This window comes from Trichoderma ghanense (genome assembly GCF_004382785.1).
Source record: "Trichoderma ghanense strain CCMA-1212 chromosome Unknown scaffold_8, whole genome shotgun sequence".
Lineage (NCBI taxonomy): Eukaryota > Fungi > Ascomycota > Sordariomycetes > Hypocreales > Hypocreaceae > Trichoderma > Trichoderma ghanense.
The window spans coordinates 816620-838643 of record NW_027395671.1 but is presented as its reverse complement, the minus strand read 5'-3'; the positions used below and the strand labels follow the sequence as shown (position 1 = coordinate 838643).

At 55.4% G+C, this 22024-nt stretch overlaps 4 protein-coding genes across 4 annotated transcripts; 1 reads left to right on the top strand and 3 right to left on the bottom strand.

The window, feature by feature from the left end:
• Positions 1 to 3057: 3057 nt before the first annotated feature.
• Positions 3058 to 4779, bottom strand: CCMA1212_006884 (Transmembrane protein; the record flags this gene model as incomplete). Its single annotated transcript, XM_073704077.1, has 3 exons — positions 3058 to 3966; positions 4057 to 4483; positions 4547 to 4779. The coding sequence occupies 3 exons, from the start codon at positions 4777 to 4779 to the stop codon at positions 3058 to 3060; spliced, it is 1569 nt and encodes a 522-aa protein (XP_073557449.1).
• Positions 4780 to 5019: 240 nt separating this feature from the next.
• CCMA1212_006883 (uncharacterized protein) lies at positions 5020 to 6144 on the bottom strand (the record flags this gene model as incomplete). The annotated part of the gene is made up of 3 exons (XM_073704076.1): positions 5020 to 5431; positions 5807 to 5928; positions 5980 to 6144. The coding sequence occupies 3 exons, from the start codon at positions 6142 to 6144 to the stop codon at positions 5020 to 5022; spliced, it is 699 nt and encodes a 232-aa protein (XP_073557445.1).
• Positions 6145 to 8681: 2537 nt separating this feature from the next.
• CCMA1212_006882 (THO complex subunit 2) lies at positions 8682 to 16232 on the bottom strand (the record flags this gene model as incomplete). Its single annotated transcript, XM_073704075.1, has 3 exons — positions 8682 to 11175; positions 11233 to 11318; positions 11388 to 16232. The coding sequence occupies 3 exons, from the start codon at positions 16230 to 16232 to the stop codon at positions 8682 to 8684; spliced, it is 7425 nt and encodes a 2474-aa protein (XP_073557444.1).
• An 853-nt stretch (positions 16233 to 17085) lies between these two features.
• Positions 17086 to 18882, top strand: CCMA1212_006881 (Homoserine O-acetyltransferase; the record flags this gene model as incomplete). The annotated part of the gene is made up of 3 exons (XM_073704074.1): positions 17086 to 17154; positions 17381 to 17771; positions 17844 to 18882. The coding sequence occupies exons 1-3, from the start codon at positions 17109 to 17111 to the stop codon at positions 18880 to 18882; spliced, it is 1476 nt and encodes a 491-aa protein (XP_073557447.1). The 5' UTR covers positions 17086 to 17108.
• Positions 18883 to 22024: the final 3142 nt, after the last annotated feature.

The window sequence follows — 22024 nt, the reverse complement described above, 5'->3', positions numbered from 1 at the left end:
CCACCGAGGTACGTCCATGATTCTCTTCTTGCGATGCTCCAACTGCTGCCTTTTGAGCCCATCTTTCGTTGCGATTTGAGCCCAGTCCTGAATGAATGGCGCGAGAGCCCAACTGCGACCTGGAGGAACGGAATCTCTGCCCGGCCACCCTCGTGTAAAGCCTTTTCTTGTCAAAACCCCAGTCCTGTTCTCCTTGGAACCCGGTGGGATGAAAACACCCCCCTGGCATCCACTGGACACCATGATCGTGACCGATAGTGTGACTAAGACTGTGGTGCAGAGCACAGCTTCAACCTCCGCTTCGACGTCCTCCAGCTCCATGGCTACCTCCACCTCCGCCTCTTCTTCTTCTTCCTCCTCTTCCTCTTCCACTTCTTCTTCCACAGCAGAGACGTCGACTACTTCTACAAGTAGCTCATCCTCTGTATGACTTGACTTGACCGTGGTTTGCGCCGCGGAACTTTGCATGCAAACATGGCGCGCGGTGCGAGAGCAGAGCTAACGTGTGTCACAGTCAACGGGCGACTCGACGTCTTCCACCACCGGCACGCCGCCTCCGTCATCGACTCCGACGACCACGCCCACCGATGGCAGCGGCAGCAGGGGAAGCAGCAGCACCGGCAGCTCTCCTTCACAGACGGCTGATCCAAGCAAAGACGAAAGCGGCGGCAGCGCGGGCGGCGGATCCAAAAAGTCAGGACTGGGCACCGGTGCGATTGTTGGAATCGCGGTTGGCGTGGTCGCCGGCGTGCTGGCCCTTGCCGGTGTTGTCCTGTTCTGGTTCCTCCGACGAAGAAGGCAGGGCAAGGACGAGTATCAAAACGACCCAAGCGTGCGAGGCAGCTCATCCGGCATGGTGGGGGTGATCCCCGGAGACTTGACGGGCAACAGCGGCTCGCCAGCCTCGCCCGTTTCGGTTGTCAACAGAAACAGCGCGATCCAGATCGATCCTCGGATGGATCCGTTCAAGCAAGGCCTGTACATCCGCGGTAGCCACGAAAGTCTTAACACGCTGCGCGACGACCACGACTATTCTCGACGCATCCAGCCGCCCAAGGTGCTGCGGGCCGTGAACCCGGACCCCGAAGAGCCCTAAGGCAGCAACTGATATGCGTTTTTTTTCCTTGCGACTCTTTTGTGCATAGGTGGCTTTTTCTTTCGTTATGTTTCCTTTTGCGTTGGATGGTTCCCTTTTGCGGTTTCTAGAACGATCCGAGTGTCATGACCGCGTATATGAAATTTCGCCGCTCGGGTTCGAATACACATGACAAAAACAAAAGATATGGGGTCTTGTCGCTTTTCGAGATACCAGGATGGCGTTGGCAGCTTTTTGATTTTCAAGGGGGCGGGGATGAGGTAGGAAAAGGGGGTGGCCGACTGGACGTGTGTCGTCTCTGCCGTCGAGATGAGAAGCTCGGCAAAACGAGGCGAGATTACGACCGACGACGGAACCCCCGGGCACTTGCACTCGACACGGTACTGGCACGACGTACGCACGACTTTTTTTTGGTGCTTCTACGGAGTAGTAATACATTGCGCCTTGGTCGTTTTGGATTTGAGGGGACAGCAGCCGACGTTGGCATAACCGGCTTTTGCGATAATGGGAGCACGAGCAGCAAGAGCTCGAGGCACAGTTGCTGGATAGGTGTACATATTGGAACAATGGGCATGAGCAGATATAAAGCGCACACGATAGCGGCAGTCTAGCGAGGCGAATGCTGAGCGGATGCTGCAAGAATATATTGGTTTTTTTTTCCATTGCCGACTTGTCACTATGAGAATTGGGTGGCTGACTTGCCAACCTAGTAGTAATGACTTGGTTGATGATATGGATGCCTGTAGATGAGCAACAAGTTTGGGTTTGGAAACTAGGGTGGTCCAAACATGTTTTAACATTGTTAACCTGCGCGGTGTCCGTGAGTTTTCGTCGATCAGGAGAAGGGGCTCGTGACATCTGAGATTGGTCCGTCCGAAAGCTTACAAGGAGCATCGCGACATTGACATCAAATCTAATCTCCAATCTCTCTGTATGCGCTCAAACGTTGCAGCTATCCAACTTTCAATTGAACAATTCTCTCGGACCAGAATCCTCAACTTTATATCTTCTCTCCCTAGCTCTTACAAAAGCAAAAAAAAAAAAGATAAAAAAAAGAAAGTGACCCTCGACAGAGACAGGATTCGAACCTGCGAGGCCGAAACCATATGATTTCTAGTCATACCCATTAACCACTCTGGCACTCTGCCTTTTGTGCTTCGTTGTAGATCCGCTCAATATTACCTCCTATAGACTTTTTCGCAAAGAACTGCCACTAGTACCCCGTCTATTTGCGACTTTAGCGTGTGAGCTGTGTGGTTACTATTTATAGAATTGACGTTCCACATGTTTGCATACCTTACTTCACACACGTTTTGGTGCCATCGTTGGATGTGGGTTTGTGGAGTCTTAAGAGAATGGCTGGCTGGGTAGGGGTTCGTGGACGCCACTGACGAGAAGGAGCAGGAACAGGAATACTGAAACCAGCCACAGGAACAGCCAGCAAAGGACGACCAAGTATCGAAATGAAAGACGCAAACAAAGATAGAACACATCAAGAAATGATTGTATTCTCTCATCACGGCGCGTTAACTTGCCATCACATCTTGCATCTAGCTTTGCCAAATATAGTCTTTTTGTTTGTCTTCTTCATTCCTCTCGTCTCTTGTTTACCCAGTCTATGTACAACTTGCCCGCTCGCTGACCCATGCCCTTCGAGCCGAACAAACAAAATGATCAATTTAAATGAAGAAAGAAAATGCGCAGAGCAAAGCGGGAAAAAAGACCATGATGAACCCCCTCCTCTTCGCCCTCAGATGTGAGCTCAAGCAGATGCGTAACGCAGATGCAAAATCAAATGCGAAAGTAAAAGAAGCAAACCCTTTCAGCTACCTGTGCGCCCTCCCTGCCGTTGGTATCGTAAACAAGACAGCCGTCGTGATTGTAGCAATGAAAACGAGACTTTATCCTCCTTTTTCTATTTTTGTTCCTTGACAGAAATCATGTCTTTTCGGATTTTCGTCTTAATTTCTCCAATCTCCCTGTCCGTACGCCTCGGACGGCCTCAATGGCCGCTGCGGGGGCGACTGGTCGTATGAGTGGTAGGGTGACTGCGCGTGCGCGGCGCCGCCGTACGGGGGCGGATCGTATGAGTATGCTTGCGCGTGTTGTAGATGTTGCTGGCCGTACGCGGACGGCGGTGAGGAGCCCATGCTCGAGTCGGGGTTGGGCTGCGCATTGTAGATCAGGCCGACTCTCTCGTCGCCGATCGGGGACATGACGCCTCCGCCAACGCCATGATACGCGGTGGCCGTCGGGTCCTCGAACGCGGGGTTGTATGCGCCCTGGCCGGGCTTGGGCTCGTGCAGGTTGCTCAGGCTCAGCGCCTCGTCGTTGGCGGTGCCCAGCTTGTAGCTGACGTCCTCCTTCCGTCTCTTGATGCCGCAAAAGAGCCAGCGCATGCCTCGGACAAAGGCCTTGACCAAGTCCCACAGGTTCATGGCATCCCACAGGGCCCGCAGGCCGAGGAAGCCGCCGCGGTTGGGCAGAGCGGGCTTCTCCAGGCCAATGGTGCCCTTGGACGCATCGGGGCTCGGGTAAAAGGACGAGGCAGCGCCGCGGCGATAGACTTGGTACGGAAAGGCCCAGATGTGCAGGCAAGAAAAGATGGCCATTTCGATGCAAAGCAGCATGGCCGGGATGCCCACCTTGAGGTCCGGATAGGCGAGGATCTCGCCGGGCTTGACAATCTTGAGCGTCGACGTGCCGACGGAAATGGCCGAGGCCTGCCAAAAGGACAGGAAGACGACGAGCTTGATGGCGAGGATCTTGAGGAACAGCTTGTGCTCGGCGAGGGGCTTGGCCAGCTGGATGTAGAACTGGATGAGGCAGTACATGGCAACGGTGACGGAAAGGGCGTTGATGACGAGAACCTGGAACATGTTAGTTGCTTCCATTAATATGCTTGACCGGGCATGGCTCGCGTGCGACGAAACGACGAGAACCATTTGCCGGTTGCTTACCCAGATGTGAGCAAAGACGGGAGAGTTGGAGCTCTCGCAGTAGCGCCCGTAGTGCTCGGTCAGGACGGCCGTGACGGTCATGGCTACGCGGATGAAGCAGTACTGGTACACGCCGATCCAGATGATGTTGAACCAGGTCAGGCCGCTCTTGGGGGTGCGCCACGGGCCTCGGTCGCCGCCGCAGCACTTCGCGAGCCAGTTGATGGGCATGACCCAGCCCTGGATCGGGCGCAGGCCTCGGAAGAACTCCTTTTGCGTGTGCAGGTCGGGGGCGCAGTAGTGGCAGATGAGGCCGAAGAAGGAGGCAATGGCAAAGGCCTCGTAGCAGTCGGAGATGACGGAGAAGTAGGTGGCGCGCCAGTACCACTGCAGCTGCATGTACGAGGAGACGGCGTAGACGGGGACCATGAAGAGGATGCGGATGATGCTGTCGAGGTTAGCTGGTCGGGTGCTTTCTTCTCTTCACGTCAAGACGCTTCGGCATGCTCACTGTCGCTGCTCCTTGGGCTGTGTGTAGTGGGTGGCGTGCATGAAGATGAGGTACAGGCTCAGCACGACGGCGATGAGGGTGCACCCGGCGGAGATGACGCGGGCGAGGTCGTGGAAGTTGAGAGGCCCGGCGATCTTGATCTCGGAGCCCGGGGAGACTGCTGGAGCATTAGCCTTGTTCAAAGGATCCGGGCTGCCGTCGCGGAAAAAAAGGAGGGACGACGGAAGGCGCATGGCGGCGCAAGAAAGACATACTCCTCATCTCCTCCAACGTCGAGTTACACGTAAGGTTCAGCATCTTGGCGGTTCGGCGTCGGGGTTAGTCAGTCGTGGTTCGGTTGGGAGCCCTCCGAGGGGGGCAATAGCCAGCTCTGTGGCCAGCGACGCGCGCGGAGAGTCAACTCGTCGTCTCGATGGATCGTTTTCGCTCGGCGACGGGCGTCCAGCGGCGTTGCGATCGACTACTCCTGGATTTCAAGGTATGATGGTGTCGTCGGCCGTCGTGGGACAAGGGGCGCAGCTGCGAATCGTCGACGGCTCGCCCGCAAATGCTTCTCTCCTCCTCCCTGTGCGTCCCGACGCAGCTCCTCCCTTCTCGGTTGCGGAAAGCCCGGGGTTTGTTTCTGGGGGGGATTCCGGTCGGATCCAGCCTGGGTCGATAATCTGGTTCGTATTGGGCTCGAAGCCAGTCCCTCGTGCCTCGTACAGGAGAAGAGACACGGAGCGTCTTTTTGTCGCGGTGTCCTGGAAGAAGCAGAGAACGAACGAAGAGGGAACGAGTGGATGGAAAGGCAGAGGGTCAAGGCGGAAAGGAAACAAGAGGAAAAGGGAATGGAAAGGAATGTCGCGGGTGGGTAAAGACGGGCAGCGAGAGCGATCGACTGGACTAAAGAAATAAGAAGTAGAACAAAGTGCGGACAGGGATCCGGGAAGAGGAGAGACAGAAGAAGAGAAAAAAGAAACGAGCGAGAGAGAGGTCAGGGGGTGAGCAGAGTAAAAGACGCCGGGAAGGCTGAGGTGTCAATTTGCCTGAGGGTGCCTCGTTCCAGTTAGGTCAGAGGGGAGCAGAGCGCTAAAGTCGGAGTGTCGGGGGCTTTGGATAGCCGCTGGAAGGCCGTTTGGCGGGTGGCTTTAGCGGGTGGCTTTTGGGGGGTGGTGCCCTATAACTCAGGGTGGGCTTTCATGTGATGCACGACTTGAACCCTGGATGGCGCCTCTCCCGCACCTTGCTGCCCTTTCCAGACATGCACGTATTACTCACTGCAAGATGGAAGATGCGGTTACGAACTTGATGGTGGAAGCAAGAACTGATTGATCGCTTGACAGCAGGAAGCAGACGCTCGTAGGGCAGGCCTCGTCAAACATTCGTCTGCCGTCCTGCGCCTCGCAAAACCACAGCGTCCGTTTCACATCGACGGGCTACGAGTACCCTACGTCTCCATAGCCGCTTCGTCCAGCGACTGGTGATTGGCGACTGTGTAGCAGGGGGGGGCTCAGTTGCTGTGGTTGCCTCGTCTTCCCCCAATCAGCGCCTCGTTTCACAGTTCCAGTGACGAACTTTCTGGAGGTGCTAGTGAAGCCAGAAGGCGGCTGTAACATGACGAGTGTTGGCCAAGGTGTGTTTGAGCGTTCCCTCGCCTATCGCCCATGTAGTCAAGGTACAAATACTACCTAACAGACAAGAGATGCCCTCATTCAAAAGGCGGCCTCCCTTCCCGCTCTGCTAATGGCTTTTTTTTTTTCCTCTCTCTTTTTCCCGCTCTACTAACTTGAATCGATCAAGTCCGGTCCTAGGGAGCACACACAAGGGCTGCAAGCACTCGGACCCGGAGTCCGGAGCGCGGACGGACATGGAACAAAGACGCAACCAGCCATTGAAATATAAGGTGTATGCCAAGCCAAGCCCAGCCCAGGAACGCGCGTCATGACCAAATGCGCCTCATTTCAACGCAACTCGCGTCCATTGATTCATTCTCTCACGATGCCTTCAAATCTTTCTTCTTCACACTGTCCCATCCAGATGGCGGAATACCGATCACCGCCTTCAAAACCCAGCCATCCCGCTTCCTCTGCAGATCCCTCCATCCACAGCAGGACCTGCAATTCGAGCAACCCGCATCCCTACTTCAAGTACCAGCAGTTCGCAGCCCCTAAAAATAAGTAGGAAAGATACCCAAGGTACTTTGCACCCGAAACTCCCTTTCAGGGGCTTCCCTGGAATGACGATGCGCAAACGGCGTCACGTCACTGTGGGTTTTGCCATGTATGTATTCGTATGTATTCGGTACCTACCTACCCAACACTAAAACTTTTGAAATCCATCAAATGCGCTCAAGCACAGCGCCCCCCCTCTGTTCGCAACTCTCAGCCAGGCGTCACAAAGCAAACAAAGGTTTACCCAAGTGGGTATTCACCGCACATGGAATGCAAGTACATAGCAAACAACGCATAAGTAAGAGCGCGCTTCTTGGCCAGGAAGGACCCTTTTCTAACAAGGCTCGCGTAAATAATGCCCGACACCGGACTCCGGGTTGCCCGCATTGATCAATCAATTCAATCCAATCTCCATCACGGAGTCCAAAGAATCTTCAATAAATTATAACCTAGACTAATGCCAATAACACGACATACCTTGCACATCTGCTCAGCTAATCAGCCTCTTCTACCTAGCAGGCCCAAAAAAGCCCCCATCGCCATCCATCTTGATATCCTTCATCCTCCCCAAAATCACACCAAAAGCATCCCCCAACTTGCACCTCTCAACACCAGAATCCACGGACATCTTTTACAAACAAAAGAAAAAAAAAAAAAAAAAAAAAAAGCCACCCTGCCCTCTCCTTCCCGCCCGGAAAATCGGCAATCTTGCATCCTGCGCCAAGATGCCATTCCCTTGCGTGAAGCCACATCTGATCTGACACAGCCTTATTCACATGCACACTCCCCCCACCTCCTCTCTTCTCCCATGGCTTTCTTTGTTTTGGGGTTTGTTCCTCCCAAGATTTTTGCCCCATCAGGCTACAAGAATAGGCACGACGTTATGGCGCTCGTCTCTTTGCGACTTACACATCTAGAAAAAAAAAGTAGGTACTGGTGAGTCCTTGAATGCCTAGTCAAGTCTTACCAAGCTTTGGGATACAGCCGCCGAAAAGATCCCTCACTCCATCTGCATCGACTTTGGAGCTAGTGTCCATCGTCACATGTACAGCCTCCTCACTTACGTACCTTAGGTAGGTAGGTATGTCCTCTCCATAATAGCCAGAAATAGCAGTTGGATATAACCACATATTGTCGGCTTACACAGCCTTACTCCATACATCTCATCGCTCGAATCGATTTCCTCCCTCGTCAATCTCAGCACATGGTATTAACCCATCAAAATCTCATTGTCAGGGTATGATAAATGCCATCCAGCACCTGTCCTCAACACCACCTCTCGCTACCTCCGTAGGTAGTAGTAGATATTCGTACAGAGATTCCCATCTATTCTAGCTCCATTTTCTCCTCCCCCCTCTGCTCCGATTTTTCATCCTGTTTTACATATCGTACATAGCTGGCATCATGATTCATCAAAGAAATAGTACAAAGCCGTAAAACCATGGCGCAAATCATCGCATCAAATGTCGTCGTGTTTCCTCCCCGCTTCATCCCTCTTTCCCGAACGTCTTATGGTTCTGAATTCATTGTTGCACCCGAAATTTGGTACCGATGCACTTATTTGATACACGGGGTTGGTTCGAGTTTCGAACCTGACTCTCACGGCAAATAAAGACCGGAAAGGCAGGTGTGGGTAAAAGGTAGGTAGTAGGGAAAGAGTTGACAGATGCCAAGTTGCATTATGTTGCTGAATCGATCCCATTCGGCGGCGCAGCTGTCGTGAAAAAAAAAAGACAAAGAATAGATTTGTAATAAGACAAGCATTAGGAAAACATGTAGCTCCGCATCTGACAATTTCTGCAATCGACCGTAGCGTTGGTGAAAAGGGCGAAAGCTCCCATCCTCTCAAAGACAACAACAAGAATCTTCGGTCCAAAGGCCGGTCGTACCAACAATGTCTGACCTCCCCTGGCTTTCCGGACTACCTAGTCTTTGCAAGCAAGCCATCTGTCTTTCGTTGCTTCCGTTGCACAGATTCCGGATCACCGTCGTGCTCGCTTCTCACGATCGCTTGACAAGGCTCCGTCGGCTTCTTCGCCTCTCCTCTTGCGCCCTCGGTCATCTCTGTGCTCCCTCCGCTGCTCCTCCGTCCGCTGTGTTCCGTCTCTCGTCGTCCCTCGGTTCGTCCTGTTGCCGCCGCGCTCGTCCCCGCCCCGGGCTCCCATTCCTCCCTCGCCTCTGTGCCGAGACTCTCGGCCGCTGCTCGGCGCTGCTGGTGCGTCTCTAGAACTGCCTTCTCGGGCCAGCCTGCGAGCATCTCTATCCTCCCGGGTCGCGCCCTCTACACCGCCGGCCATCGATCGTCGATCCCGGTGCTCGCTGTGTTCCTTGCCGTCTCTCTCGCGCTCTCGGCTGCTTCGGCGCGATGATCGCTTGGACCTGTCATTCCGGCCATCGCCGCGATCTCGTCGGCTTCGGTCGTGCTCCGCACGCCCTGATGATCCGTCTTCTCCGTTCGGGGGACCGCTCCTGGCTGACGAATCATGCCACTGCGCATCGGGACGTTCTGGCGCAGACGGCATCATGTCTCCTCCCGCCAAAACTTGAGCGTCCGAGTGGCCGAGCATCTGTCGGGGAGGGTTGACGCGAGGACCGCTGGGGCGTCCGTCATTCGGCATGGCCGCTTGAGCCTGCTGCAGCATGTTGTTGATGCCTGCCAGCTGTCTTCTCCCGCCACCCGATCTTGACGGCCTATCGCCAGAAGAAGCGGGGCCGGTAGGCACGGGAGGCTCCAACGGGAGGGAGCCTGCGGACGACCTAGGTCCAGGCCGCTCTGCGTTGCCAGAGGAAGACATGGAGTGGCGCACGGGTCCGTTGCCATGCCCATACGGCGGAGGCCCCGGGGGCGGGGGAGGCGGAGGGGGAGCGTTGGGTCCAGGGCCGCCCATTTGCGCAAGTCGATCGGGATGCACGCCAGACGATGTCGCTGTGCTGCCGCCTTGGCCAGCGGATGGAGGCTCCTGTGCGCCGCCGCCGCCACCACCAAAATTCCTCATCCTATCGGGATGTGGTCCGCCTGGAGCAGCTGCTGGTCCGGTGCTGTTACTGCCGGGCTCGTAGCCACGGCGGCCACGCCCAGATGCAGGGCCCGAAGGGGGGTGCCTTTCTTCTTGAGGAGGTGCTCGAGGCGCCTCGGAGACACCGTATCGACTGTCGGGCCGGTTTGGCATCACGGGGGGTGGCCCTGGTGGATTGTTCCTTGCTGCACCGCGGCCTCGTCCCCGCGGACCAAGAGGGATATCCGGAGTAGTGCTGGGCACCGGGTTGAGCCGTCCGTAATTTTGATCTTGATATGGCGGCCTGTGCTCAACCTCCTGTCCGAGCGCTGATCTGTGGAAGCCTGAAGAAGAGGCATCCCGCATCTTATCCATATGGGCTCTCTCCCCGTCGCGCTCCATCCCCTTGCTGCCGCGATAATTCTCTCCACCGGGTGGTGAGCGATCGCGGGCAGTTCTTCCGGTAGGCCGCATGGCGTCTTGTGGGAAGGCATGTCCGTGTCGATCCTCGTAGGGTCCAGACGGCGGCCCATGCTCGTGCCCATATCGTCCGCCGCTGCGCCGAGGAGACTGCGTCCTAGGTCCTCTCTCTCGACCGTCTTCTCTCAATCGCCCATGCGTAGCATCATCGCGATCGTCAATCAATGCAGCGCGCTCGGGGTTGATCGAATCCATAGAGTCTTGTGGCCCGGGTCGACGACCGCGCGCACCTCCACGATCCGGCTCCGGACCTCTTCGCGGTCGGTCCCCGTCGTCCTGGGCGAACAGCGCCGCCCTCTGGGGGTTCATGGCTGGCTCAGGTGCATCAGCAGGGCCGGAAGGAGCCGAAGGCGTCTGAGAAGGCATATCGCCCAATCGGTCCTGGGGTCTGTTAGCCCAGGAGTCCCTTGGCATCCACTCTCTTTCCTGCTGTCTCGGGCGAGGCGGCAGGTCTGTCGGGCCAGCGTCGCGAGGCGCCATGTCGTTTCCACGGCGGTCCGGGTATTCACGAGAGCGATCAGGCCTATCCGCCTCCATAGCCCGAGCGTCGCGGGGATCCCTTGCGTCACGGTGGTCTTTGCCCTCCCTAGGGTCACGACTATCCCAGGACTCTCGCGGGTCTCGGCTATCACGCAGCCTGTGGCTATCTCTGCTGTCTCTCACGTCGCGACGGTCATGGCCGCGGTTCTGCGGATAACGTTCGGGGGTGAAGTGGCTCGGGATAGGAACATCTGGCCGCGTGGGAAGGTTGTGTGCTGGCCTATCAGGGAGAGTATGGGGACGAGTGTCATTTCTCGGACCATGCGGACCTGAACCTTGGCCGCCCATGGGGGTAGATGAGCGAGGAGGCCCATCTTCTCGAGACATGGAGACGTCTCGTTTAGGACCGGACGGCTTGACAGGTAAGGTGTCCTTTGACATGGCAGAGGTTGGCTGGGGTTTTCCATCTTGAACCTCTCCATCTTCCTTGTCGGCTGTAGGCGGTCTGTTTGCAGGCGACCTGTAGTGTTGGCTGTTAGTTGGAGGAAAGTTGTGGAAAGCATGTGAGTGCATGTACCTCGCGGTCTGTGGTTGAAAGTCCGTAGCCGTAGCACGTAGATTCGATGCAGCCGATTTATCAGCTTCAGATTGAGGAGCGCCGCCCTTGATTGGTTCAATAGTCTTAGTATCCGTGCCTAACACATGCTGTACATGTAAAAGGTGAGGACTCACTGCATTGGGCCGGAAAGCCTGGACCATAACCCACTTCGACTTCCGTTTTTGCAACTCCGACATGGCTCCTTGGGCAGCCACAGACAAGTCCACTCTGTGACCCTCCTCGTTCTCAGCTGCTGTCTTGGATGCAGCTTCTTGCTTGGTAATCTTTTGAAGCTGTGCCGTGAACTGGGTGGCCATGAAGTCAATGGCCGGGAAGTAATCCAGGACGGCCTTGAGAACGGTGAGAGCGTTCCTGATGTGCATCCACTCCGTCCCAGCCAAGCAACTCTTGAGCGCTGTATTCAAGTTCTTATGCCAGCGGAACAGGAGATCTTTGAACTGAGCGTGCTCCATCAAAGTATCCGGTTCTCCGTCCTCCTTGAGACTGACAGCGAATCCGAGATATGGCCGGTCACTGGGCCCCTTCCCCTCCTTGTCGTATGCGCCCAGGCGTGGCTGGTCCTTGCTCGGCCTGCCCTTCTCAGTCGGCTCATTCTTGTGCCATCTGGACAGGTCTCGGAGGATCAGCTTGAGGAATCGGCCGAGGTACTCGGCCTCCCTGACGGAGCTGGTGAAGATCAGAGACCGCAGCCGGTTGGCGTTGAAGAGCCGGTCGTAGAGGGACATGAGCTTGAAATTGGGCGCTCTCGATTCATGCAGCATGATGATGAACTTGTAGGTATACTCGGCGTCTGCCGGGGACAAGAGGGCCCTGGGGAGGAAGCATTGCTCCAGAAGAATGTCGGAAAGGGTATCGGGCTTGATCTTGGGGTCGGGACATAGCGATTGGACCTGCTCGGCTAAGCACTCCATCCATTTGGCCTTCCGCTGGCGGTGTTCCTTGAGCTCCATGGAGAGGCTGAGCTGCTGTTTCAAGAGTTCCTGTCTCTTTTCATTCTTTCGCTCTTGGCCTCTGCGGGACATGTCCGACCGATCCCTGAGAATGGCTTGACCTTCGCTCTCAAGTCGGTCTTTCTCTTCCTTGTACATATCTTCCGGGCAAAACAGATCGCCGAGCTGCAGGGCCCAGAAGACAGCATAGAGTTCAGGGTTGATCTTTTGCCAGACCTCGGGTCGCACGGTCTCTTTGAGCACCTCGACGATGGGTTGCAGGGGCGCGAGCGTCAATGTCGAATCGTCAGGTTTCTGTTTGTGTTTCGCATCAGCTGCGGCACGCGGGCCAGACGAAGGATTCTCAGTTCCCACCTGCTCATCGTTTGTGGAAGCAGTCCCACCCGATTTGTCCTTGGGTTCATCGGTCATGGATACATCTCCCTCCTTGTCAGTAGTAGCTTCCTGCTGCGTAGATTGGGTGTTCTCTTTTGCAGTTTCCGCCTCCTTCTGGCCCCAAGGATACAATCGGTGGGAAAGGCTGGATCGTCCGATCAAGAAGGCGATGCTTGTGTCCAATCCATAAGAACTAATCAGCTCACTGATAGAGGGAACCAGAGCATCAAATGCCGAAGGTTCCAGGTTGCTCCAGATGAAGTCAAGATATAACACCAGTATCTGATGCGAGTCATCTACCAGGGCCGACAAGTATTTGATGTGTGCTTCGTCTTCGGGAACCTTGTAGATCGCTGACTGGCGATACTGCGCGAGGTTGAGAAGCAGTCGGGCGGCAAGCTTTGAGTCCGTGAGTGCCTGGATGAGTCGCTTCGAGCTCCTAACACTGTCGAAGCGTTTATCCTGACCACGGATCAGCGTTTGGCGACGTAGTCGTTCTCCGCCAGCCATGGATAGAATTTGGGCGTCGTTGAAGTCCACAGAGTCGACAATGCCGCCCATGGAATTGACAAACTCTTTCAGGATGATCAAATCAGTAGAATTGCCGCGCTGGAGCTGGTCATTGACGTATTGAAGAACTGGAATAGGATTGATGGCCGAGTAGCGTTTGAAAATTTTGCCCGAGAATCTCGAGAGGGCCTGAAGCCACTTGCTTGTCGTGAGTGCATGTTCGGCCTGGGTCCGGCTTCGGGATTTGCCGAGGGAGTTCATCAGAGACCAGACCAGAACGTCGTAGGAGAGGTCGGTGAAGTATTTGGCGCATTCGACGAAGCCTTCAATCAGGTTCGGGTAGGACTCGAGCTGCTCGAAAGCCACTCGAAACACGATACCAGGAGAAGAATAACTGGTCTTTGCCAGCTGCTTGGCCATCTCGCTAATGTTGGTGAGCGATAATCGCTTCATGGTTCCCCGGGTTTCTGCAGTTGCCCGGGCAAACGCTGACCGCATGGCGGGCAGACGAGATATCTGTCCCTCGAACCACTCCGCGTAGATCGAGTATCGTGTAGTCAGGGGGTATCGGCGGAGTAACTCCCAAACTGCATTGACCACTGCGACATTGGCCTTTGTGTGGCTGAGAGCCGGCACGAGAAGCCTGCGAAGAAGGTCATGCCAGCGAGCATAGTTTGACTCGGACGTATCTTCGGTCAAGCTTTTTGCTCCAATACTGGCCAACTTGGAGAGCAGAGTTTCGTCTTTGCCAATGTTGACACCGGAAATGTTGAGGAAAGTGTTGCAGAGAGTGAAGACGTCGTCCACAGTTTGACAGACGGGGATGTTATCAGCCCATTCGTCCCAGTAGAATCGGTAATTCTGGCTTTCATTCGTGTCGAACTTGTCGGGATAGGGCCATCGCCAGATCTTTTTCGCGGGCGGCCTGACGAGCCGGACACTTCCCTTGGCGACACCGGTTTGGTCCGCAGAGAATACTTCCTTGGCTGGACATTCGGCGCTACCAACAGGCTTTGGGCGACTCTCGCTAAAGACCTTCTCCATCATGACATGTAATATGCGGTGGATTCGGGACAGGATGTCTGGGAACGCCTCCGGGATCCACGGGAACTTTCCAAGAATGAACAATGACTCCGGAATGGCGCCAATGGTGAGAAGCTGATCGAGTAGCCTTACTTTCTGCTCCATGGGCTCCGGGAGAGTCTTTTTGTCCTCGGCCGCTTCGGTGGTGGCTGGCTTCTGCTCGGGTTCTACCTTCTTCGGTAGTTCTCGTCGGGGGGCGTTGGAAGACACAGGGTTATCGTCGTCGCCTTGGGGGAGAACGCCGGCCATGAGCAGCGCATTCATCGGGCCACCCCGGGATGCTCTCTCTTCCTTTTCTAGGACCTTCATCTGTTCCTCGCGAACGCGCTCCATCTCTTCATCCGGGGGCGACAGGTGAGGATAGAGATCAGTGAGAGAAATGAAGCCGACTTTGATGAGAAGGGCCGCCAAGTAGAGCAGATTGGCGGGGAGAACATCGGTCGGGTCTCGCAGGTCGCTGTAGTAGAAAAGGAGCTTGAATCCCAGGAGCTGCGCAGCAACCTTGTTGCCCGGTGGCGGAAGGGTTTTGGTGACTTCGATCCATTGTTGGTCAAAATCGGAAGGTAACTCACTCGAGCTGCCGTTGGCGAGCTTCGGTCGATCGGCCGTCAAGTTGGATGGCTCCCGGCCCCCGAGTTCGAAGAACGCTGCCAAATGCGCTTCCCGTGCTCGAGCCCAGAAAGCAATGTCCCGAGCAAGTCTGTGCTGCGCATTGATCTCCTCGTCTTCTGGGGTCGTGTTCCAATGGGGATAATCTGGCTGAGCCCAGGTTGGCAGGCCGCCGACGGCATGGGCCCCGGAGCTGAGGATAAGATGCGAGCGCGGCCACCAAGAACTAACTCGCAGGAACTTGACGAAGAATTTGAATTGCTTGATCAGGACGGCAGCAGCGACATCGAGAGTGACGTCAAGGACTCGTCCAACATCCAGGTCAAACGTTCCGATCAGAGCCTTGACCCTCTCAAACGTTTGTTCTGCCAGATCCGGCGATGGTGACGGTATGCTGCTGGTGGTGAAAATTTCGGTGACGAGCTTTGAGTATCCCTCCGTCTCCTCCCGCAAAAGGTTATAGTTTGCTTGACGGTACAGCAGGTTTGTCGCCTGCCTGACACCAAGCCTAGCAAAGGTATCCCTGATGAGGCCAAGCTGCTGAAGTATAGGCGCATCAAGCACTTGTCGCATCAGCGCGGGAGAGACTCCGGTGGCCATCAGGAAGTTGCGAAGAGCCGGGCGATATAGGTCGGGTTCGTTGTCCATAACAATGGCCAGCGAGTCGAGGAGTAGCGTGTGAGGAGCGACATAGAAATCCTTAGTAACCTCTGTCGTCTCATCTCCCAAGATCTCCTTGACACATGTTCCAGCATCTGTGGCATCCAGCCTGTTCTCGACAACCGCATAGATGAACTCCTGGAACAAGCTGGACAGTTCCGTGATGTCGACGTCTTCTCGCGACTGCACGCCATGCCGAACAATCTCTTCCCGCCCTCGTTCAGCCCATGATCGGATCTTTTCCTCTGTGAGATTATCATAGTGATACTTCGATCCTGCAGAAGGGGCGATTTCTGATGTAGGTTCGGGTGGTGAGGCATTAGTTGGTGGCGGCGAAGCAGGCGGAGGCCGCGAAAAGGTAGGCGGTGGTGGTGGTTTGGTTACTGGAGGGGGGTTTGGCGCTCCTCGAGGTGCTGGAGAGGGCTGTGGTGTCGGCTGTGAGGAGGAGCTGGGTCTTCGCGAAGCGGGAGGCTGGCTCTGGCTCTGGGCTTGGGCCTGGCCCGGGCCTTGGTTCTGCGTCTGAGTTTGATTCTGGCTCTGCTGATGGTTTTGAGGACCACCACGACCGTTTTGGCCACGCGACGAGTTCCGCCGGTCGAGCCCCCGATGGCCTCCCCGTCCTCGGCCTCTGCCTTGGCCCTGGCCCTGGTTCATGTGGTTCATGCTGTCGTCTCGTTCGTGGAGCGCAAGAGCTGCGTCGTTCGGATTATGCGGCGATGGTCTGCCTCCTTCGCCTGATGATCGATCGAGTCGCTTTCGCTTCGCGGGCATGACGCTCGAAAATGCTGCGAGGGATGGGCGCGTGCTATACCATTAGCGGCAGCTTCATCAGACCATCTGCGGGCGGTTGCAAGTGAAGCTTGGGAGAGAGAAGAGGCGATCACGCGGCGAGATGGCCGAGGCTGCGAACGCTGGGAGCTTGGCCGTAGCTGGCTGGGGGCGAAAAAAAGAGTGAAGAGCTCAGCAGGCAAACAAAGGGTAAACGAGAAATAAGAAGCCCAAAGGGCCTGTGGAAGGCTTAGAGATCAATTCGATGAGGGCAAATCGAGTCCAACCGAGCTTCCGCGGGTAGGAACAGCGCCGTATGGAGCCGGCGTGTCGGGGCGGGAGATTGATGCTGAAAAAAGCTGCAGCGTCGTATCAAAACCGAAGTTTGGAGAGGCTCCGCGTGAAGGTCGTGACGATGCGAAAGCAGCGGTGCACGGACCAGGCCAGCCTTGCGCCCGGCGACTTGGCGCACAGGAGGTACAAGGCCTGCAGGCGCGCGATGTAGGGGGAACGAGGTATCCCTAGCTCGATGCTGGGCTCGCTCACGTGACGCGCCAGTCATCGAATTGCTGACTAACGAGGCCCAATCGAGATAGTGATCAAGCGTCCTCGAAACGAGCCGGGGGGAGGATGGCGACATTCTCTACCTCCACACATGACCTTTGATTCACTTTTCATTGAGCTAAATTTGCTCTGATTCCCTCTTGATTCAGCTTGTACTGCTGTGCAACCACAAAGCGGTTTGGTTTCCGCCTGGTCGCTGCATTGTCCTTGCCGTCGTTTCAGTTGCCGGGGATTCCATTGTCGCTGTTTGCGCTGCACCTCCGTTCTCGGAGGCCGACTCATTCGCAAATAGTTGGCAACATCGCAACTGTCAAGATGAGCGACACAACAGGCGCCAATGGCAATGCCATAAACAAATACGGTCAGTACTTGGATGCTTCTCTCATGCAGTTTCAGAGTTGCTTTTCCTTTTCAATCAACTTCCTCAGCTCAACTGGCAGTTATCGATGGGGCCTATCTGTTATTTCCAACCTCCCCTCGTATGCATCCCAGCCAAGTGGCTCAGGCTGTTGCTATCGAATTTTCAAATCTCAACTCTCACTTTCATGTAAGATTCGTAACAAGAGTGGTGGCTGAATACCTGCAAGAAAGAATCCAATCGCAACCCGAGAACCCTTTTGCGGCTCTCATCCCCGATCAGCAAATAGCCATTGTGCCCGAGTTCACTCTCGAGTCCGGAGTCACGCTATACAATGTTCCTGTCGCCTACACCACGCGAGGAAAACTCTCGCCAAATGGCGACAATGCCATGGTTATCTGCCATGCCCTGACCGGCAGCGCTGATGTGAGCGACTGGTGGGGTCCTCTGCTCGGTGGCCCAGGGAGGGCTTTTGACACGTCGAGGTTCTTCATCGTGTGCATGAACAGCCTGGGAAGCCCCTACGGAACCGCAAGTCCCGTCACGGCCAAGGATGGCGATCCGCAAAATGGTCGCTATGGGCCCGAGTTTCCTCTCACGACCATCCGAGACGACGTGAAGTAAGACGCCCCCCTATATCTGCTCCCCCCGCCGCCAGTCATCACGGCCCAGATAAGCTAACCTGGATCCAGCCTGCACAAGCTCATCCTAGATGACCTGGGCGTGAAGCAAGTGGCTGCTGTGATCGGTGGTTCGCTCGGAGGCATGTTTGTGTTGGAGTGGGCATACTTTGGCAAAGACTACGTGCGCTGCGTCGTGCCGATTGCCACGTCCAGCCGGCACAGCGCATGGGGCATCAGCTGGGGCGAGGCTCAACGCCAGAGCATCTACGCCGACCCAAAGTACGACGATGGCTACTACTCGTTTGACGATCCGCCTGTGACTGGCCTCGGCGCGGCTCGCATGTCTGCCCTGCTCACCTACCGCAGCCGGAACTCGTTCGAGTCCCGGTTCGGTCGCAACATTCCCGACCCTTCCAAGGTGCAGACGATTCGAGAACGCCCGCGTCCGAGCACACCGTCGGAAGCGCACTTCCACATTCACAACGACGGCCACAACGTCAAGCGGACATCAGTCTCACGCAAGAATAGCCAAGCCGGCTCCGGAACCAGCAGCCCGGGCTCACGATCAGCCGATAACGCTGACCCGCAGTTCCATGGCCCTGGAAATGGCCAGGAGGAAAGCCTGACGGGAGGCGAGAAGATTCCCACGTCGACGTACTTTTCTGCCCAGTCGTATCTGCGCTACCAGGGCAAAAAGTTCGTCAAGCGGTTCGACAGCAACTGCTACATTGCCATGACGCGGAAGCTCGACACGCACGATGTTTCCAGGGACCGCGCGGCGTCCATCCCCGAGGCGCTTGCGCTCATCGAGCAGCCCATGCTCGTCCTTGGTATTGAAAGCGACGGGCTCTTCACCTTTGCCGAACAGGAGGAGATTGCGCAGCACGTCAAGAATGCGCGACTGGAGCGGATCGACAGCTCCGAGGGCCACGACGCCTTTTTGCTGCAGTTTGAGCAAGTGAACCGCTACGTGCTGGGATTCTTGAAGGAGATTCTGCCTGACATCATGTCGGTCGAGGGTACCGCTCCTGAGGAAGTCGGCGTGGGACAGCTGACCAAGTCGAGCACGTTTGGTGAAGCCGAGGTGGAGGACATCACCGCGTGGTAACGGTAGTCCTTTGCAAGTTTGGCGCGCGATGGTGCCTATCGCCTGGTGTTTGAATAAAAAAGGGAGAGATAATGAGAGATCAAAATCTTTGGCATTAGTTCACACCCGTGTATATACTCAAGGTAGTAATGGATGATGGGCTCGTATGACGCCGTGGGTAAAATATTGGCCATCGATACTAGGCTGTTCTGGTTTCTACTCGACCTTTTGCAAAGATGGACCTACATTTGCCAAGGAACATCATCGCATGCGTGAACGCGTGGCTATCGATATATAACACGATCGTGGGCTGCTTTGACAGTCAAACAACCGGGGGGAAGAGAAGCAGCCGAATTATCAAGGTTGATGATTATCAAGTCTTCGAGCTCCATGAGTCTGAGAAGCTATTCCGAATACAGAAAAGAGCAGGCAGTGGATATCGCGGGTTGTGGGGGATAGCGTGGGGGGCAGATCTGAGAGAACTTTAGATCGAAGCGTTGTAAAACTCGCAAAAAGTCGCCGTTCTCAGGAGATGTAGAAGTGAACGAAATGCATTTTTTTTTTTTTTGGCTGTATATAGACGAGGAATTGGGCTCCCTGGTGCTAAAGGGAACACATCGGACTCGGATGTCGTGGTATCAACCCATGAGGGGTGGGTAGAAGGAAATGTGAGAACATCTTGAAGATGAAGAGTGAATGAGGCATGAAGGCAGCATACAAAAACCGCCACTCTAAACTACAATCTCATCATTCAACAACCTGCAAAATGCTCGACGTACTAGGTCAAGATATCTATTCGGAAGAGACGACATGGGAAATCCAACGTACGGCCGCAGCAAGAAAGTTCGGGAAAAGCATCATGAGATACAGGGATAGGGTAAGTGCTGACAAAGTATGTGCAATCGCTACGCGATATTGCATGTCATTCGTTCTCAATGTGAGACCTTCAATAATGATACGAAATCAGAAGGCTCTGAAAAGGGAAAGTGTTGACAACCCCGATGAGTATGAGCAGTAGCTTGCATATATGCTGCCATATAATAGAACGGCTGGGTGAGGGAGGATAAATTGACATGGCTGCCTGGAAACTTGAGGATGCTTTCGGGAGACAGAAGTCATCGACATAAATACTATGAAGGGGGCCTGAAAACGACCAAATCCCTATGCTAGCTCCACACAGCCAGCGATGGTCTGAATGCCTGTGCTCTGTCTTGAAGATATGGCTGCACGATGGTCCAGGCACGGGTATGGAGGCATCTACTTTGCTGAGACACTAGGAGCGGGTTGATCCCAAGGTCCGAATCCTTCCGGCAGCTCAAGATGGCTGCAGCAGTATCTTTGAGCATCAGCTGAGCAGAAGGATTCTATATGTGACACTATCGAAATATCGAGGCGTCAGGTAACTGTTTGCAAGCTTCAGGTGCGGGTTTGAGGAGCCCTGGCCAAAGATGCGAAAGAGCCGCATGAAACGATCGAGACGCCTTTGCGCTGTATGGGCTCCGTTGATGAACGTGAATGAACATCACTTTTGGCAGTGGGCTTTGGTCCCGAATTATCCGGGAGGCCACAAGGAGAGGATGCGGAACCTGAGTGAGCGACGTCAGTTTCATCATGACGAGTGCGAAGAGTCAAAGCTCCCTGTCCCCCTTGGACGATCGACTGCATCCCCACTGGCACATGATTGCTGAGCAGGCAGGCAGGGCATGTCATCGAGGATCCATCCCCAGTCGCTCTGTTGCCAACGGACCGGACAGCTGGAAGCAATGCGAGAGATCCGGAGCTGAAAGCCCCTGATGCAAATGCAGGTGGCCGATACGGATGGCACAGCAGAGCGTCCCGGAACTGATCAACAAGGTGCTGACGGCCTATGCGGCCACTACTCGACGGGCCCTCGGATCAGATGCTGTACTGTTAGGGATGCACCGTCGTAGCACGATGCGATGCGATGCGATGCGATGCAGACCCTAGAGCTTGAGCTGCCTAGCCGGTCACGCTGCTGATTCTTGAGCCTCGGGGCTGTCGTCGAACCGAATCGCGATGCTTCGAGGCTGGCGACATGCACGCAGCCTGGCGAGATGGCGAGACTCACAAGCCACAGCTGCTCCCACGTGGGGTGTAACCAACGGCCGAATGTCTCTCAGCTGTCTGGTGCCTCGCCTGTCGCTCCGGGGCTGGTGAGGAGCTGGCGAAGCGTCGGACGGACGAAACGACAAGCGGGCGTAGGGCGTGGCTAGCAAGGGGGATGATCCTTGCTGTCTGATGGAGAGGTGCATGAACCCATGAGGTCAGGCCAGGGCAAAGGCAAGGCAGCAAGCAGGTCTGTCTCTCAAGGTTGCATTCGGGCATTGGGCAGCAGCTCGAGCTCTTTTCGTGTCGATGCGACCTGGCAGCTGATTCGACGATGGAAGCTCCTTGCTCTTTGAGCCACAGCTACACTCGAAGCACATGCAGGATTCCTGCAGGTCGTTACAGTATCAAGTACAGTACGAGTTTGCACGGGCACGGTCGGAGTCGCTGGCAGCCAGATTGATGAGTCCGTATCCGGCTCTTCGTGCGAGAGGTTGATCTCGCGACATCGGCGTTTCTTTTGACGCGAGTGTCTGACTGGCATTGCACTGTCCTTCGACGAGTTCTGGCGGTGTATGGGGGCACGAATGGGTGAAGGGGACCTGCGACGGCAATTCTCGCAGCGTTAATAAATCTCGCACGTTGCCGCTCCACCTTTGACTGCGCTTGGCGTGCGCGAGTCAATCCACGATCAACGTGGTGTGTTCGTGTACAGTGCTTTCATACAGTCCGGGAATAAAAAGCGGGAGAAAAGAGACAAACGAAAGATAAGGCGAGGAAAAAAAAGGAAAAAGTGATGAAGAAAAAAAAAATTGGGCTCGTCAGCCTTCGACTCGACATCAAACGCGGTGATGCAACAAGTTGGAGGCTAGTGGCGAGCCGGCGTCTGATGGGCGCAGAGCCGAAGCGGCAGAATCGTCAACAGAAGCCAAGAGGGGGTTCCAGCGCCGTGTTAGCGCTTGCTAGCGCTGTGGCCGCGACAGGCACGGGCTTTGCAGAGGCTTGCAGAGGCTTGCAGAGGCTTGCACTGGGCTCTGCTCAGGCATTCTGGAAGGCCTGCAGAACCGGCCAGCCATCAAATGCACGTGCAGCAGTG